The following is a 19,641-nucleotide window of genomic DNA, read 5'->3' on the forward strand; positions in this document are numbered from 1 at the left end:
CCAGCATCCAAGATGGGCCAATTTCTGATCTCAGCTCTAGCCATCCAATGGTAACTCACTGTCTTTGGATCTACTGCTAAATAAATTGCTGCCAACTCAGTTCATAGATCATTGCTTTGATAGTGTTGAAATCAGAGTAACTGCAGAGCAGAGACCAGACCGTATCTCTCCCCTCAAGCAGTCCTGACGTGAGGCAATATAGCCAATTGGTTTCCTACAGTGGAGCTCACTCTTCTTTGTGGATGATACAAGCCGCCAGAGAGCCATGTTGGTGTAGGCTGTAGTTTAAAGATGCAGAGCAGTGTTAGCAATACCAACCTACAGACCTCCCACCCCATCCCCGTGTCCTCGGCCACCCATTCCCACACCAACGTTGCAGTCCTTACTGACAACATGCATCTTTGCAGGGTCTCACTGTGAACTCCAGCGGGGATTTAAAAAGAAAAAAAGAAATTAAAAGGGGACAAAGAAATTTTAAACAAGACCAAATCCTACACCCAGTTTATAGCCCAGTCCCACTATCAAGCGGGCCAACAGCTTGCACAGTTAAGATTCTGGCACAATGCTCTTGCTACCTCTTTAAACAGTAGCTGCACTGCATCATTTTATCTCCCTAAGTAGCTATCCCACTTTAGCTTTTTCAGAGGTCAGCCACTATTCATCTGTGATAAGTGCATCCGGTGTGGGAAGACAAATCTTAATCCTATTTTGTGTGCCTGCTTTTATATGCACATCCACAGTTCTCCCACATCAAGCCTTTGCATACATGAAAATCCTTGTTTGCTGCTCCTGCTGCCTCTGCTGTATGTCAGATGTTCAAAAAGAGAACTTTGCCTTGGCTGGCTTTTAAATCTTGTGTGTATAACAGAGGTGCTTAAAACGAACAGACATCATCATTTAATTAAAAGAGAAAGCAAGGAACTACAAGAATTTGCACATCTACTAAATGATTTGAGGCATGCAATTACCATATGAGTTCACGTCCTCTGAGAAATACAGGAATCATGAATAGGATTTAAAAAACTGGCTAAAGTTATGTGCTTGTGCATTTACTTGAGGAGTTTACTTCCCTTTGGTATATTTTCTCAAGCCCCCTCCCAGATGAGAGTTTCCTGAAAGCTTATCCCAGCATGGATATTTCCTTCTTGCCTTTGGGCTCTCACAGGCCTCACCAGCCCCCTCTGCAGAACCGTCTTCCAGCAGTTCTAGCACATGCTTACAGAAACTACTTCTAGCTCCTTTTAAATGATACTTAGCTTCTTAGGAGGATAAAAAAGAAAGAAGAGGCAGCACAATGACACTTTTATGCTTTCCACAAGCAACTATTAAGGGCAGCAGAGGAAAACAACAACAAAAAAACCCCCACACAAACCACGCAGGTATCTGGGGAGATAACAGGTATTTGCAACTACATCACAGTTTTGCACTGCACAGCACTGCTTTGATAATCTTGAGGCTAGGTAAGCCTAGGCTCTTCTGCCTGTCGAGCTTAACTCATTTTCCAGCCCCTTGGGGGGGGCGGGGGGGAGAAGCTATCACCACTAAAACTGACCAGTCAGTGGGACTGAAATGAGTATTGTAAATAGCAGGCAGATATATTTAAGCCACTCCGGGAAAATGCAAAACCACAGTTCGCACCCCAGCACATTCATCAGTCAAGTTGAGGCAAATTAAACCACTCATTCAACAATAGGTGTGGGTTGCTGAGGCTTTACCTACACCTCCCTTACTGAGGCAGTTGTTATTATGTAAGTGGGCATATTTTTCTCTAGATTAAAAGAAAAAGTTGCCTTTGATGAAAGGAGATGAGTTTGCTATACCTGAAAATGAAGTGGAACAATCAAATCAAAAGGTATTTTAACACCACAGATCTTTACCGAACAGTGAGTTTTTTCAACGTACAATGAAGAGTGAAGAGTCAGGGCTAGTGCTAGCCAGTGAAGAGTAATTTTGGATTGATTTTGTTTATACACAGAAGAAACCAGCCACCTCCTGCTTTTTTGAATGGCATCTTCCCTTTCCTTGTTGGACTGAAAGGAGAACCGAAGTATAAAATTTAATACTATAGAAAAATCATTCCGACAAGGTATTTAGTAAAAGGAGTAAAAAGTTTAACACTTAGTTAAAAAGCAACATCAAAAAGTGCAATATCCAGGAGCAAAGGAGCAAAATCCAGGTTCATCCAATGCCCTAATTTGCAATATTGCTTATTCATTTTCTCCTGTAATGAAGAGGTGCACATTTTTCTTGGACTGTAGCATTTGAGCTGTGCGATCTATGCCAACAACAGCAGCCAATTTCTGAGCATCATACTTGGAGTAGAGGACAGTACAGGTCCAAGTGGCATCCATTCCACTGGCTGTGGCCTTCATCATATTGCAAATCTCACTGTAGAAGTGGGAATAGGTTGGTAACTCATAGAAAATGAGGTTCCTAATGCCTTTTATTGTGTACCTGTAGTAGGAAAGACAAACAAAGCATATTTTGTCCTGCAAATTTCTACAAAATGTGCATGTTAAACAAGCAATCCTATCTCAGTTCTCCTAATTTCCATCAATTTCAGTGCACATTAGAGTCATTAGCTCAACTTGACAAACTCTGCATCATGGACAGAAGACTAGATTTGCCACAGATGCAGAATTAAGAGCTCTAACGCTGCCAGGCACTGGGACTGTCTCTAAAGTACAGAGTACCATCAGTTTCTACAGAATCCAGCCTCTTTGGCTTGAACTATAAGACAGCAAAGCCTGATCAGGTTGAGGCTTATGAAACATTTCATATTTGACAAAAAAATCTGCTAATAGAAAAAAAGCCCTGTTCCATTAGGAACTTTCAAACAGCTCCAGTCAGGCTGTAGCAAATTTTCCAAGTTGTATTGGCTTGCCATATCACATTATGGAAGTAATTCCATACCCTTTTTGAGATGTTATGTAATTACTGTGGCACAGACAAACACTAATAAAAGGCACAACGAATCCCACTTTGCAGGATAGATTGTACTCTCCTGACATCAGTGGAACTTGGCAGTACTTATCTTCCTGAATAAAGCCCTATGCATATGAAAGTATTAGAAGTTCTGCAAGGGACTGCTGGCAATGTTTAAAAAAAAAAAAAAAAAAAAAGTAATCTGAAAAGCTCTTATTTCAGTCAAAATCTCCAGAGAGATCCAACTGGTTCAGAAAGCAATATAGCCCATCTATGACTAATGTCAGACTCTACCTCCAAAACAGCACACATGCATCTCAGAGGAAAACTCAGCCCACAGTTCACCTTTTGTAAAAGTGGAAGCGCTCAGTGAGCAGTAAAAACTGCCTTTCTCCCTTGAGGAAGAAACGTCTTGCTCTGCAGATGCCAGCCTTTTTAGTGTATTCGCAAATGTGGACAAAATTCAACTCCTCTTTCTTGAAGTAATTTCGAAGACGCACATAGTCAAAATATGATGGAACATATATGAGCGTGTGTGACATGATGGCATCACGGTACTCAGGCAAAACTTTGTCAACGAAGAACTGAAACCTGAGATAAGAACACACATATGTTTTATCCAGAATTAACACTCAGCTTTCCAATACTGATATGATCTCATCAAAAAGAAATATCAGACACAAGAGAGCACTGAAGATTTTCTTCACTAGATTTTGCTGCTTTAACTTCTTAGGATTTCTATACTTGTACAAGACAAAAGGCAAAGGCTATATTGGTACTACAAAGATATGACAGAGACTGGTATTTCTTTCCCCAGTCTTTATTCTCCAGTGCCTTTGGCATGAAGCCAGTATTCTCCTCCACCAGCACTCTCCTCCACCAGGGCCTAACCCCCACCCGAACCCTAACAAGAACACACTTCTGTTTTGAAATCACTTTAGCCTTGTACTCTGCAGGAAGCAGTATGCTCAACTAGCTAAGCACATCTGAATTTGCAGTCATTGAGGCATAGCAAAAGAGTCTGCAACACAGAGTACCTTGTATCTATTACAGAAGTTAAATTTTCAGCTTCTAGCCTCCGGAAAACATGAGGAAGCTGTACCACAACATGGCTAATGGAGCCAATCTGTGGTATGTTCCGGACAGCTACCTGCAAGAATGAAATGGGACACTTAGGGAAGCAGCAAATATTGCTTTAAAAGGCATCCACACTCAGGACAGCTTTCTGCTAATAATTTATATCTTCAGGCAACACACAAGGCCGTTTTTAAAAAACGAAACTATATTCACACTATACACATAACAGATCTGTTAAATATACATGACTACTGCTTATGTCCTGCCTTTCATATATTTGAGATGGAAAACTCAGGTTTTTACTTTTACTACTTCTCTCAGAAGCAACAAGTGTTTCTTTCCTAATATAAAAAAAGGAAACACAAAGGAAGCAAAAGAAACGTTCACTTAACAACAAAAATAAATAAAACAAGATAATTTATGTAAGCATGTAAAGTTAAGAACAAACAAAACCTAATTTCTGACACACAACTGTTACTCATGAAACAAAAGCATCAAATAAGTACTGCTACAAAAAGAGTAGCTCTTTATACTTTAGGCACAGCATCAGAAATCGTTGTGCATCATCACGGAGATTGCAACCGAAATACCTGGATAACGGAACCTGCTGGCACACAGAAAGTGAAAGTCCTTGTACAAGTGAATATGGAATGCTTCCACACGTTGGGTTTTCTACTCCTCTCCCCCTCCACTACACCAGCATTTAAAGGAAGGCTTTCAGCCTGTATGTGAACTTACCTGCCCCATGTAATTGAAGCAGTGCTTGTTGAAGATGGAGTTAATCTGGGGATCCTGAAGAGCACTGAACAGCAGTGTCTGACGGTAGTACTTGGACCAGTTATTGAGATTCAGCATACGCACTCGGGAGAAGTCTACCCCATGGGAATCCAAAGGCAGGAGGTTCATGTGCTTCATCAAGTGCTGCACAAATGGAAACACACCAGTACAGACTGATACCGTCGCACCCACACTGCAAGAGCCTTAACTTCAGCATAAAAATGGGCAGGGATGAGCAAGACAGCACAGAACATAACACAGTAGTGACCTCTCACGACATGGCTGGAATTAACTGACCACAGCAAGAGTAGTTTACTTGATTTCATTGCACAGAACTTAAACTACCATCTCTTTGGTCAGCCATTACAGTACAGTCTTAGCTTCCAATTTTCTCCCACAAGGCATGTATAGTGGGTTTTTTTGTTTGTTTGCATTCAAGACTAGCTCAGGAACCTCAGGCCTATTCAAGAAAGCTCAAGTGCACTTCTTACTGCACTCAGGGAGAATTTGGGTACAAGTGAAGAAATTCACTGCTTTTTGGCCTCAGTGCTGTCTAGGCTGCTGCATGGCAGGCACTTGCACCCAAAAGAAAAACAGGAAACAAGCTCCAGGACGTGTTCTTCGGATATCAAGCAGACTCGCATGCCCTTCCTTGCGCTCCCCAGGAAACAAGACGCCTTTTGGACTCATTCAAGATGCACAGTAATATCATGCTCTCAAAGTGCCCGGCCCAGGTATCCTCAGAGGTGTTTTAATGTGAAAAGAAACCTTTCATCTTTGAAAATTTTTATTAACCAGAAGTCAAGAATGTGGATTCTACCCCATACTATCCAAATCCTTGGACTGTATTTTCATTATGCATACAGAAAAGTTTTCATACTGTTTCAGTTAGGACATGACTAATGCTTAATATCCCTCTACAGTCAACAGAGACAAGCAACAGCTCCCACTGCCTACCGGAGGAGGCTAAATTAGGTTGTACAAATTCCTCACACGGCTGCAGTCTAACTGAGACACTGGGCAGTCAGACAACTGGCATATTTTCTCCCAGATGTGATTAAAGGAATCATCATTATCTCATCCTGCAAGATAATTAAAACTGTCTAAAAAAAAAATCTCTGATGAAATATGCCACTAAAGCACCAAATACTAAGATTTACAGAGTATAGGTGGTGAATACTACCAAAATCTGCAAGTAGATTATTCTTAGCATGAGAAAACACCAGGTTGAAGGGTGGGAAGGGACACATATGTATCTGAAAGACCGTCAGCAAGAAAATACCTATACTGTTCACTGCTAGAAAAAAGTTACATCAGAATAACAAGACACAGTAAAGCATAAAAATAATATACAGGGAAAACCCACCAGAACATGTTCCCAATTCTGCATCAGGTAAATATCTGCTTGATCAATTATGAGAATTTCTATTGATGACAGAAAATCAAAATCTCTCTTCTTCTCCCCCTCTGCGCCAATAATAGTCCTCATACCCAGGGGAGAGGCAATGATGATATCTGATGAGTAAAATGGTGCGTACAACCTCATACTCTTTTGAAGAATCGCAACCCCTGTCCAATAAAAGCCAACAACATTGTTTTAGTCAAGGTCAGTCACCAACTTATTTTCTTCCAGAGGCTTCTGTAATCATAACTCCCTACATTTCCTCTCCCTTCACACATACTAATAGCTGAACAAAACCAATTAGCCAGAACTCTTATTCTGCTGAAAATCTGCCCTCCCTTCCCCCCCACACTCCATCCCCACATTATTCCATTTGACAAGCATTTGGCAGATTTTCCTAAAGTTCAGCAAACTCTTTCAGTAGCACTTTTTTCCAAAATTTTCATAGCCTGAACGACGCTTTTGAACTGAAACAGATTTTTCTTGACTTTCAGCTGAAAAGGGGGGGAAAAGGCAGGTTGAAGATGTAAAAACAAATAAACAAACACACAAGCAAGAAAACCCCCAGAAACGATTAACTATTCCACCCTGATTTCTGGGCTTTGATCTTTGCCATCTTAATCTGTCATGAAAGATTCAGTGAGGATCTCTTGAAAACAGATTGCTTTCATTCACAGGGCCACAAGAGGCATTAATAAAATGCAGAGGAAAAGGTTCTTCACATTACAAAGACTGAAAGCATAAGATCTTGCACTCTCTCAGGAAACATGATGCCAGGAAAGGTATTGCTTCTCATGCTGAATGATACAGTATGCAGGTCAAACTGGCTTATGTGTCATCTCTTATGTTAAAGAAAAAAAAAAGAAAAAGAAAGGAAGCAAAGGAGTTCATTACCTCTGCCATGACTACATGGCAGCATTGCTGGGACCCAGGGTTTTCTGATCTTAAAATCCGGATGTTTTGGATCATATTCACACCATCCACTACAATCTGCCCAGCATAGGGGTCTCTAACTTCTCTCCACTGCCTGCGTGGAGCCAGCTATCACGGGCACAACTGAAGGCACTTTAAGAATTTCACACAGACATCAATAGCGACTGCGCTCCTGCTATCTTATTTAACCCAATGATAAAAATTTTAAGAAACTGTCACGATTGGCTCAGTTTCCAAGAAGATACCACTGGTTGCAGAACACAACATATATACAGAGTTTAAATTTAACAACAAGTCTTTTTTTGGTTTAAGAATGTGAAACAGTGACTTTAGCAAGGTCATTTAAAGTGCATAAGAAATGCACTTTAAATTAGATTTTAGTGCTGAAATAACAAGGTGTGAGGCACACAAAGAAAGAATAATTATGCTGCTTCTACGACTCGCTTCTGCAAGAAACAGGACTGAAAGTTTCTTCAAGCACTTCTTCACACCTAGTAAATGGATCAAGCAGATTGTGGTATGGGAAGGGATTGAAAGGAAAACTATTTTGCGACAGAAAGTAAGACGCTCTCAGCAAGACAGATATTCGCTGGGAAAGGAAGAAAGACTGAGCGGGAACTGCTTGCATCCTGCACTGTATCATTAAATCTCTTGGGATGCCAATTTATCTTTCAAGGGGCAATGATTTCAAGAGCCTCTTATCTGTCAAGAAAAGTTAGAAAAACTGCCTACTCATCGTGGCAGCTCCAGCAACGAAGCTGCTAATTCTCTGCATACTGAGTTACCAAACCAGCATGAAATTACAATATTATGAAATAGTCTTAAATTTGCTACTCATCCAACAACCCTATTTGCTGGCTATCCCTTTGCATGTAGGAAAACCATGGGCAATACAGTAAAAAATTGTTTTGCTCAGTACCAAACTTCAAATTTTGTTCCAGTTTTTACTGATTACATGATAAATTGTGAACGAACTCATTTGTCCTGAAAGGCTTTTTTAAATAATGTGGAAGTTTGCTGCATAATCAAGACCATCCTGTTTAAAATGAGATGTGGGCAATCCTGCCACTATAATGCAATTACTGGATTTTTAAGTGACCCTGAACTTGATGTGAAAAAACATTACTTCATGTTTCCTCCTCTTTAAATTTTGGCCAGGCAGGGAATATTTTCAGAAATATTCAAGTTGCCAATCCAAAAAAGGCATAAATACTTCAGAGCCTAGAGTCTCACCAGAACTTCCAGCCCTGATGGCTTTCAGCCGTCTATGAAGAACTAGTTTAGACTACTTCTGGCTTCTTTACAAGTGAAAGATGATTTGTTGAGTAGGTCATTACCGATTCTGAAATGGTCATCAATGTTGCCAGCAAAGACAGCTTCATAATCTTCCGGTCTTTTCAGGTTGGGGGGCTTCTCTTCTGGGTTAGAGCCAAACTCCCCTTTGAAGCGCTTTTTATTACTTACATCTATTTTTCTTTCATTGTTCACTTCAAGAAGCCTGATGAAAATGTGCACAATTCGCAAAGCACATTCCCGGAAGGGCACCACCATCAGTACCTGTGCAGACCAACAATGTTACAACAGAAGAGCCCATAAAATATGAACATCTACATTTGACTATGTTAAGTAATTATTTTGACTCGGACCTGCCCCTATTGGGCCTCCGGACAATCAAAAGGAAATAAGAGTCTCCTTCCCCAAAATAATCACCAGCCAACTATGCCTGCATGACAAAAACCTGATCCAACAGACAGATCTGTGCCAAGCAGTAAAAGCATGCGCTTCTATATTGAAATAGGCCCCTAGCTTTTGACTCCCTCATGGTGTGCCTCCAATAAACTTCTCCGAGGAAAGGCAGACAGCAGAGTCCAAGGGGAAGCAGAATAAGCAGAATTAGGACATTCAGCAAGGAGGGAGAACACACTGGGATGCAGAATGTGCAGGAACACATACTTGTTAGCAGCTTGGCCTGGTTCTCCGGCTCGCACATAGGGCACCAGTACCAGGAATTTACAACTAAGCATATCCTCCTGTGCTCCCCACATAAGCAAGCAAGAGCGCTGTCAGTCACCCAGCTCTATCAGCTTCCACAATACATGGGCAAGGGCAAAGTTTGGTTCCTGAGTGTGTGGCAATAGCTATTCATATTACAAAGTGCTTTGTAGAGACTAACTGGGAAATTAACACAGAAACAAAATGCAAGCATTTGCCAGAAGTGCAGGAAATACTGAAACCCAACTTTGAAACTGTTCAACAGGTAACTTGGCACTACCCGTGACAGGCTAGCCCAAACTGAATCTCCCTGGTTATCAACTAGAGGATACTGTGGATTAATGACATGTACTCCATCAAAATGGTGCTTTTGACTGTAGGATAGAGAGCACAGTTATCATCATGTAATAAAAGCAAAGGACAGTCTCCCAGCAAGCGATGCTGCACCAGAAAGGAGTGCCTGGAGCAAAGCATGACCTGTTGGGACAAAGGGAAGGTAGAAAGAACTAGCTGAGCTTCAGTAGAAGGCAGTGGCCATGCAAACCAGTCCTTACAAGTGGATAATGACAAAAAGCAATCCTCTGCAGCATCCCACGTTGGGTGACAGCCTCCACTACCTGCACTAACACTGAAGATGAATGTGGAGGCCCTTTCAATACTGGTAGGTTTAGAAATGGAAGCAGGAAAAGGCAACAGGTCAGTCTGTAGCAGTACAAGGACAAGGAGAAAAATAAGCCAAGCTCACAGCTCAAAACAGAAACAGGTTGACTGACAAACTTATGTTCACTACTTTACTACTTCTAACAGGGTATTTGCCCTGGCCCATCGCAGACAACTTCCAGGCATGACCAAGGGATATGTAAAGGCACATGCCTGGCAACAAGCCACATGACAGAACAGCAATGGAAATATTTCACAATAAATCACCAGGATGTTTATGCGGCCTGACCAAACACCCAGGGCGGAGGGAAATGACATAGATTAAGTTCTCTTACCTTAGGTCTAGTGAGTCCTTGATCTCTGTAGTCATCGTTATCAATCCCTGGCTTTTGATCTCTTCGTTTAGCATTATTGCTAAGCACCTGGGCATTTGCCTTCAGGACATGGTTCAGTGTATGCAGGCAATAAGCAAGCCGGATTTCTTCTCCATTTGTTAAAGCAGTTCTTTCTGGATAGAACAAGTCCCTGTACGTATTCATGATACAGAAGAGCTCTCTTTGTAGTGGAGTAAAACAGGGATCACTTGTTTTGTTCAGTGAGGAGAGCAATTGTTTGTTCACTTTTGGCCAAGTGATTTCCAAAGGCTTGTGCAGATGAAGCTGTTTCACATCAACTTCTTTGTCTGGTTTTAAGGTTTTATGTTTCTCCAAAGTGGAAGAAAAAGTTAGCTGGCCCAGCCTTGGCCACTAAAAGAAAAGAAGAGTCAAATGTATCAAACTTAGTACAGCTAGAAGCACACCACTACTGCTGGCAGTTTAATAAAGTTAATGAAGTTTGAGAAGTTATCTTTTCATAATACAAGTTGAAACCATTCTTTCACTATGCAATTTCTTCTCTCCTTTAATATCTACCAAAGAAAATAACAATAAAATAGAGTGAGATGGCAATCACAGCGCTCATTTTATAGATGAGAAAATAAAGGAAGAGGAGGGATGTCATTTCTGCGCAACACTAGCTGGCAAATCAGTGGCACAAAACAGGGACAAGATGAGAACCCAGGAGTCTGGCTCTGTTTATAGATCAACCACTCTGAGGTATGCACTTTACTTAAAGAAAAAAAACCATTAGGGACTAAACCCAGAAGTTATGAATCAGTTGCCAAATGCCAGTCTAGCTGGAGTCTGTTTAATTTCCAGGGTGAAAGCTATAGTAGGGAAAACTCCAAACGCTTTAAGCTTCTTGCCATATAAGTTGTCTCAATCTATTTCTGTAAAGTAGCTACACAAAGTTAACCAAAGATATAAAGTACATTTTATTCCTCAGTGCCACCTGAAGAAAAAAAAGAAGAAGAAGAAAAAAAAAAAAAAGAATTGCAGCTTGCTCTTTGACTGACTAACCACTGGATACCTTCCAGTGAATGTCACCCAGCATATGGCTGACCAGAATGCAAGGCAAACCTCCAAAACAAAATCAGGCCTGAAAAAGTTAGGAAGCAAAGATTTGTCTAAAAATTAATGTTTAAAAAACATTATTCTTTCTCAAGCCATGAAATGCTTTTCTGGTACTGTAATTCATGCGTTAATTCCAAAGTTCACAATTTAATATTGGAATTCACCTTCACCTGCTTGTAAATATATACAAAGATACAGCCATCCTGAAATGAAAAGATTAAGTTGTATCACAAGTACTTTTAAGACTATATACAGTCACCTCACAAGCTCAGGCACAGAGCAAGTCCCTGGTATTGTGCTGTTACCCCTCAAAGTAACCTGTTTCCACCTGGTGTCAAGAACAATACCTGTGGTTTCAGGATTACAGATAAGACTCTAAACCTAAGTTTCTCAGATGTGTCACTTTATGCCTACATTACAGCCGACTTTAGATTTCAACTTTAGCTTAGCGCTGAGCAAAGAAGAAAACACTTCAGTAGCAACATAGTTTGACAAAACCTTGACAATTCCAATCCCAACAGCTAATAATAATCAGGAATTTACTTTACTTGCATAAAAAGAGTTATTTTAATCCCAGAATCTTTAGGAACTCTGGATAGCGACAGAACACTATTACCTTCATTTGACTTGAAGATTTAGAAAGCGTAGAAATTTTTTCTACTTCTTTTTCTTCCATTTCTTTGTCCATGTGTTGTTTAAATGGATCTGTTTAAAACAAACAAAAAAACCACCCAGAACTACTGTAGCTAATACTATAATTGAGTTTCAGAATGGATTTGTAAAGGAGACAATTTCTCTGCTAGCCAACACCACTGTTAAAACTAGTTATTTCAAAGCTCTCGGAGACAGAGACAGGATGTCAAATTCTCTCTACAAAAGCAGAGACCCAGATTTGACAGACTGCCTTTTTTTTTTTTTTTTTTTTTTTTTTTTTAAACAGATGCACTTCTGGAAGTACTAGAACTTTCAATCACAAAACAAGTGTTGGACAGGAAAGCAGTATATAGTGGGAAAGACTGTTGTAACAGTATGTATTGGAAAGACTGTGGTAATTTTCTGTCTTAAGCTCTGACACTGATGAACATCAGTTAGCATCTCCATCCTTCGCTGGTGAAATAAGCTGTCAATAGTAGAGAACTTTGTGAGCTTAGTGTCCTTTTTAATTTATAAGAAGTTCTGCCTAGAGCTTAGGAGTTTTGGCCAGGAATATGAATGGAGTTTGTGATAAAACGGATAAAGATTGGGGGGGGGGGGGGGGGCGAGGGAAGGGAGGCAGAAATTGCTAGAACTGAGCAAAAGTCTGATTTATTTATTTTTATTTTTAGAAAAGAAGACTGACATAGGCATGGAACTGTAAAATCACATTATATTCAAAGACACTGGCATGCACAAGTCACATGCAAAGCTTATTTTGAAAACCAAGCCCTGTGTATTGATTGCTAAAAAGACCTACACACTGCATAAAGAAAAGTAATAGGAGAACACTAATGCCTGGTATCTAGCCCACGTACAAGCTGTCCAGGCAGAAGTCAAGACATTTGCTAATCATGATGCTGTTGAGAATATCTTCCCAGGAATGCAAATAAATGAGATATCATTTAATTGTAAAACAGGCTCTCTCTTCAATGAGTTTTACTGATGCCAGCATTGGTCAGGTAAAGTAAAAGGAATAACGTGAAGCATTTTCAGGAATTTTAGTGACCCCAGGACGAGAGTAGAAATTTATCACCTCTCTGCTATTTTATTCATTTTCTGTAACAGATTATAAAGCTACTTGCAAGCTACATGAACCCACTGAAAAGTACTGCATCATTTGCAGGCTGAACAAAGCTGTTACGATACTTAGCATGCATCCGGAGAGCTGTGGTTCTCATTAAAATGCAACGCCAATAGCATAAGTAATATTCTCATGGTACCAAGAATGAGCTGTTTTTTCTATCACATGGCCCTTTGATGCTTCCACACATTTCATATATCAGCTAGGCTGCCTCCCAGATCTAATGTCAGCTGCTGCTCTAAGATGACAAGCCAGCATCACTAGGGATGCTACAAACATATTCCTCTCTCTCAAACTATGCCATCTGATATTAAAACCACAGAGCATAAAATATGAATAGAAGCTCTGCAAGTGCCAATGTGTGGTGTATCACTGAAAGATCACACACCAGTGCGCACAGCTGTTTGTACTACACATGGGGGGACAACTCCAACACTGGGGCTCAGATTGCCCCCATGAGCACACTGCAGTGTTCAGTGAGATTCTGGGCTACACCCTTAAGAGATACCGCACAGATGCTTTACCAGCACCTCCCTCCTTTCTGCTCCTGGCGTGGTCAGACTCCTCTGCACAACCTTCATAATTCAGAGCCCCAAGCATTTGTCTAAATTACTGTGGCTGCCCAAGCTTCCCAGAGTCTCACCTCTAACTCCACCGAGTTGTGAAGGATGCCCTCACAGGTCAGCCTTGTGACCATCTCCTGCACTGTCTGTGCCAAGAATATCTTCCACAGCCAAGTGCAGTCTTGCAGGGCCCTTTCTATTACACCATTTTTTTTAGCTAGTATTAAAGAAACAAAACAGTAATAATCCTCTCGCCCCACATTTCCAGTTCCTGATATTTTGGCTTTAAAAGTCAGAACAGGAACCATGCACAGATCCTTGTCAATGGGAGCTATGGAAAACAAGTGGTTCAGCTTGGGTCTGTAAGTGGGCTAATGCAATACCCACTGCATTAGCTTCAAGTATCCCTTATGTAACTGGCTCACATGTGGGAAATACAATGAAAAATGTATCAGAAGCTATACAGCATATCGTTAGGGAGTTTGACAATTTATACATGTTTACAGATGCTCCTCTAGAGGCACATCACTAAACAGAAACATACTGCTTTTTACCTTCTGAAAAGACTTGCGAAGTACTGCTCTTTCTCTCATCTGCATTGCAATCTTCACTCTCCTCTTCCATGAAATTGGTTTCCAAGCTAAATTCAGATTCATGTTTCACATCAGTAAACTCCTCAATTACTTCATGACTGGGGTCACAAGAGGTATATGCACCGTTAGCCTGCTCCTCCTCAGGCATCTGCTCTGCTGTATCTTTAGCTGTGATTTGTTGGAAAGATAAATGGGTTATATTCTCCTGGAAGAGTTGCTATCCACAGCTACCTCTTGTTGGCTAGGTTGTTCATTTTGAGTTACCAGATGTTTTTTTCTCCAAATACTCTATCTAAAAACAGAAAAAAATGGGCATTGCATTTTGCAGTAACAAAGACTTTTGGCTCGCCTGCCATGTGTTACATAGTACATGACATGTGTTGACCCAGAGAAAAATTTAAGAGATATCCTATTCAGAGGTTGAGTTTCAGTTGCCAAAGACCCCAAATAACTAAAAACTATAAAAAGTTGACTCCTCTCTCCCACAATTTCTTCACAGACAGATGAGGCTGTCTCCTTGTAAAGAAGGTGGTTTTCTTTTATTTTAAATACTCCTTCCCCTGCTAGGAGGCAAACCTTTCTCTCCTCTCTGTGGCAGTAGCCAAACCAAATGCTGTGTGAGACAACAGCTTGCATTTCCCAGTGAGTGAATGAGTGAGTGAGAACCCCTGGTATCCTGCTCCTTGTGGATTCCCCCTGTGCTGCCACACAAACAACATCTGAGGGAGAAGCAGTGGGCTGTCTGCCGGAAAATGAGCAGAATTACCCTCTCCCCTGCTAAATCCTCCAGCAGCTGCTGCTCCCACCCACACAAAGGCAGTGGAGCAACAGTCTCTCCAGAGCAGAAGAGCACCCAGCCAACAAGCCAGTCTAAACCAGGATCCTTGCTAAAACACCTGTTATTCAAACTTTCTATCTGAAACAATTTTTACCAACACATGGGAAAAGACAAACTACCTTCTTCTTTGTCTGGTATATCATTTTCATCTTCTTCACCACCTTCTGCTTCTCCAGTCTCCTGGGACTCTTCGCTGTCCATTTCTGTCTCACTTTCCCCAGCTTCTTCTGATTCACTTTCATCATCATCTTCCTCACTCTCAGACTCAGGAGAGGTCTTCAGTGTAGCCAGTAGTTTGTGATACACTGAGGCCTGCTCAGGTTCGGTCTCCGAATCACTTTCCGCACTTGATTTATCAGAATTCTCAGACTGAAAATGAAGACAGAAGTGTAACAGCAACAACAGTAACAATCTATTAGCTGGCAGACTGCATGCCAACACACTCTCCTCTAGCTCCCATGTTAAGTTTTACCTTCTCCCATCCTATCCCTAAGTAGATGCAATGGAGACTTTCAAAAAATACTCCATTTTATGCAACTAGTTATGCTGGACACCTCCATTCAGATTTTGAAAGCATCTTAGTAGGCTTAGGCACAAATAAATTTCAACGAAAATTACATAACTAAATATCTGATGTAGTTCTTAAGATCTTATTCAGCAAGTATTCTATACATTCCTAATACCATAGTGTTAAGATCAATAACCAAACTATTAGCAAAAACAAAGCTTATGGGTGTCATTTTTTGTTCCTTATAAAGATTAATGTTTCATATCAATGAAGTCTTGTTGGTAAACTTCTCTATGAACAAAAATGGTTTTTCTGAATACAAGAATCTGCCCCTCCCCCCTTATTTTTAAGAAATTCAGTTACTAGTTTTTAAAAAACTGACTAAATAGTAGTTAGTTCTGCACTGATTTAACTCAGGTCAGCACTTCAAAACAGATCAGCACAAAATGTGCTTCTTTCAGTCTCAGTTGAGCCAGTACACCTGATCTTCACAGTGTTTACTAAAGCGTTGCTCGATTCTCCTAAGAAAACCACACACATAGCAAGGATTGTAGAAGAACACACGTACTGAACTAGCAACAGGAGACAGAGCACGCTGAAAATGCATCCATCTTTCAAGAAGGTCAGCAAAAGATCCTTCAGTCAACAGAAGTCCCCCAGGGAGTCAGTCAGGTTTGGCTCAGCTGTAAAGATCTAAGCTCCAGACTAGCAACACTCCAGGAGCTGATTCTGTCCCACACTCATACAAACCAGCATAACGGTGGGTCAGTTTACAGGCAAAATTATAGTGAAGCCAGGAGTATAAGCAAAGCACCATTTACTTCTTCCTTTCTTAGTTCCTTTTATCCCAAAGTGAAAGTCAGTATGTACAATATTAACCAAAAAAATTGCTAAAAGAAACAAATGAACTGGAATAATTAATTTTTCCACACCAAAACTTTGAAGCTGTTCAAAGTTCAATCAAGATCAATTAACAACTTCCAACTTGTTAATTAATGTGATGATAAATGAGGGTAATAAATTCTGACCTAAAACAAAGGTATAGCACTGGCATTCTGAAGCAGTGAGCATTAACACATTTCTTCATTCAATAGAAAAACCTGTTGTTCTACAGAGAACAAAATAATTTTTCCCCCAAGTCGTACAACACTAAGGGGGTCTGTGTAACTAAAGTTTATTAATATTTTTAAAACAACTTAAAAGCATAATTTACTCTTCACCATAACTAAGTAATATGCAAAAAAAACCCCAAGATCAGCAGTGTTCTTTCCTGCTTCTTCTGCCCTCTCATGGTATCACAGTTTTGACTCAGAATCTGCACAGAAAAATGAAGAACCACACACACACATACAAAAAAATTTTCTCCTAAAGGCAGGTTTTCTAAATGTAACAACTAAATCAGTCTGAATAACTTGTAACATGAAATGCTAAATGTCATTCTATTCTCAGATCAATGAAGTGAAAAGATGGAAGTGAGGAAGAAGCAAAAGTATATTACCAGTTCACAGATTTGAGTTGCTTCTGGTCTTCCAGAAACCCTGAAAAGAAAGCACTGAAATATCTTACTCTGTCAGTGGTGTTATACACGGGAGGTAAGAGATGACAGGGAAGAGGAAGGGAATAGTTGCGCTGTACAAGGCTTAGTGAAGTTAAAAGAAAGCTTAAAACAAAAGCTTCATCCACCCCACTAAGAAAACAGACTCAGCACTCGGTTACCCTCCCAGGTGATGGCACATTCTGTACTGTGAAGCCTAAGCACCCAAGCCTTATAACTGTTCAAGAAGCAACATATTTTAAGTCAGTTTCTAGCTTTAATCAGAAGTCCAGGTGTTAAAAAGGATCCAATTACACAGATAAAAATTGAAAAAGAGCTTTAGGAGGTAGGGAACTTCCTACAGCACACTCAGTATCTAGAGGGACAGGGAAAAAAAATCCGCCATCCAGAAAGGCCAGACCAGAGCTACCTGAAAAGGGCAGGAGCAAAACTTTTAAAGGAACACAGAAGTTAGACAGGCTGCAAGGGATCTCTGGAGCTGGGGAAGAAATGGGACCAGTCTAGCCTGGATAAGATGACTTTATGTTGGTAAGCAAGACTGAAGAAAGAAAAGGTCAACCTCAATGCACCCAGTTGTGATTATTCAACTGGACAAGACAGTGCATTCCTTGCAAGCTTGCATGGGGGTTCAAAAGTATAACGCCCTTTTTAATACACAGGCATCCTGCAAAGTTAGTTGGGGCTCCTGTCACAGATGATTTTCAATACTGAATTTTCTCAGCGTTTGCCAGATCAGAAAGGGGTCCAGAGAGAACAGTGGGAAAGCTGGACATCAAACAAACTAAGTGACTGACCCAATGCCAAATCAGTGTGACAACAATGTCACACTCCTCCACTTTTTCACTTTTTTTTTTTAATAGCACTTCTGGGCTGCACAAGATAACTTTACAACACCAGTTTCAAAGAAATCTGACTCCAGATTTTCCTCCTTCCCTTACTCTTTCAAGGTTTCAAGCTCACTGAGCCCGGCAGGTGCAAATTCCCTTCCCTCAGGAATTCAGAGGAAGTGTCAGAGGTGGCAGCAACAGTCTGGCGCGGCTTTGGAGCAGCTGACAGACGGAAGAGCGGGGTGAAAAGGGAGTGAGAGGAGCTACTGCAGCCCCGAGCCAGCGGCTCCGTTACACCGCCCGGACAGCGGTGCCCAGCCGCGCGCAGCCCGGGAGCAGCCGGCCCCGCAGCCCCCACAGCCGCACGGCGCTCCCGGGCAGCCCCCGCGAGGAAGCGGCAGCCCGGCCGCGTCCGCGGGAGGCCCTGGCCGCCGGAGGGGGCCAGGGCTCGGCCCCCGCCAGCACTCACTTGTCGTAGAAAGGGTGCTCCTCCCCAAACTCCCTGAGGTGCCGCCTCTGCTTCTTGCTCAGGGTGCGCAGCAGCTCCCGCCCGCCGCGCCGCTTCCCCATGCCGCCCCCCGCGGCCGCACCCACGTGCGCCGCCGCCGCGCCGCTTTACGGCCCGCCCGTAAAGCGCCGCTGCCGCGCTGCCCTCTGCCGTGCGGCAGGGCCGCGGGGCAGCAGCGCCACCGCTGCCGCCGCCACCACCACTACTACTACTCCTCACCTACCGGCACGGCGTGGTAATCACTGCCCCCAGCAGTCCCTCGCAACCCGGGGATGATTTAACGGCTCGTAGCTCGTACTGCGTCTCCGGGGCTCTAGCCGTGGCGGGGAGGGGCGCGCCGGTCGGACCGCCGCGGCGAAGCGAGCCCTGCGGCGGCTCGTACCGCTTTCGGGGACGAGACAAATGTCCTGTGCTCCACCGCGAAACGGGGGTAACTGCTGCTGCCGGCCCTCTGGGGGCAGCGGTCCTGCGGGGATCGTCTGTACCGAGGAGCCGCCTGCAAGCGCCTGCCGAAGGCAGAACTTGCTGCTCGCACTTACTCGTCTCCAGGTCAGCCGGAAACCGCGCTGACTTTTAAATTACTGAAGGCTGCGGATCAGTATGTTCCCACCGAAATGAACATCTTAAATACACACCTGTGCTATCATTTCTCTTCTTGCACATAAGTTCCCAGATCTTAGATTTCTTTACTAGGCCTGGGAGCAATTCCACCTACAGTTTATTCCCTTGCACTTTCTCTAAGTCTCTGCAAGACAAAAGAGCTGTAATTAAGTCCCACATTGTGTGTGGGTGTGTGCCAAGGAAATACAAAGTATAATTAGGGTGGGCAGAAGAGATTTTGAAGACCTGCTGCTTTTCTCTTTGCTCTGGCATTTAGTGCAACTTAAAGCTATTGTACATTACTAGCATAATATTTTTGCCCATACACATTGGGGTTAAGACTGGGCAAGCACAGGGCATTTGAGCAAGCCAGGATTGCCCACGGGCTCTAATTTCCGCTCTGGAAAGAGCCATTAAGAGGAGGCTCTGAGCTTTATTCATACAAAGAAAACCCTTGTAATTCTCATAGTGTTAGAGATTAATGCAACATTGCTTAGATCTCTGCTTAGACCTAGAAGAAGGAGTAATCTAAACCTTATCTAAAGCAATCTGTCTAGGAGACTAAGGGAAACACTGCAAAGGGCATATACATGTACAAATTATGTGAGCTGGAGCATCTTGCACAACTGATCTCTCATCTGCAGTGTTTTTGCTA

The 19,641-nt window shown here is 42.1% G+C and overlaps 1 protein-coding gene across 3 annotated transcripts; it reads right to left on the minus strand.

Annotated features, from left to right (window-relative positions):
- Positions 1-881: 881 nt before the first annotated feature.
- UTP25 (UTP25 small subunit processome component) lies at positions 882-18,453 on the minus strand. Of its 3 annotated transcripts, XM_067293115.1 has the most exons (12): positions 18,348-18,453; positions 16,995-17,034; positions 15,108-15,357; positions 14,112-14,318; positions 11,834-11,922; positions 10,102-10,512; positions 8,452-8,671; positions 6,146-6,348; positions 4,741-4,923; positions 3,963-4,075; positions 3,271-3,516; positions 882-2,454 (listed from the first exon to the last, which is right to left on the minus strand). In XM_067293115.1, the coding sequence occupies exons 1-12, from the start codon at positions 18,446-18,448 to the stop codon at positions 2,208-2,210; spliced, it is 2,310 nt and encodes a 769-aa protein (XP_067149216.1). In that variant the 5' UTR covers positions 18,449-18,453; the 3' UTR covers positions 882-2,207. The 3 variants fall into 3 exon arrangements, with proteins under 3 accessions (XP_067149216.1, XP_067149217.1, XP_067149218.1); XM_067293116.1 differs by lacking the exons at positions 16,995-17,034; positions 18,348-18,453 and adding an exon at positions 16,065-16,239; XM_067293117.1 differs by lacking the exons at positions 6,146-6,348; positions 8,452-8,671.
- Positions 18,454-19,641: the final 1,188 nt, after the last annotated feature.

Source organism: Apteryx mantelli, chromosome 3 (assembly GCF_036417845.1).
Source record: "Apteryx mantelli isolate bAptMan1 chromosome 3, bAptMan1.hap1, whole genome shotgun sequence".
Lineage (NCBI taxonomy): Eukaryota > Metazoa > Chordata > Aves > Apterygiformes > Apterygidae > Apteryx > Apteryx mantelli.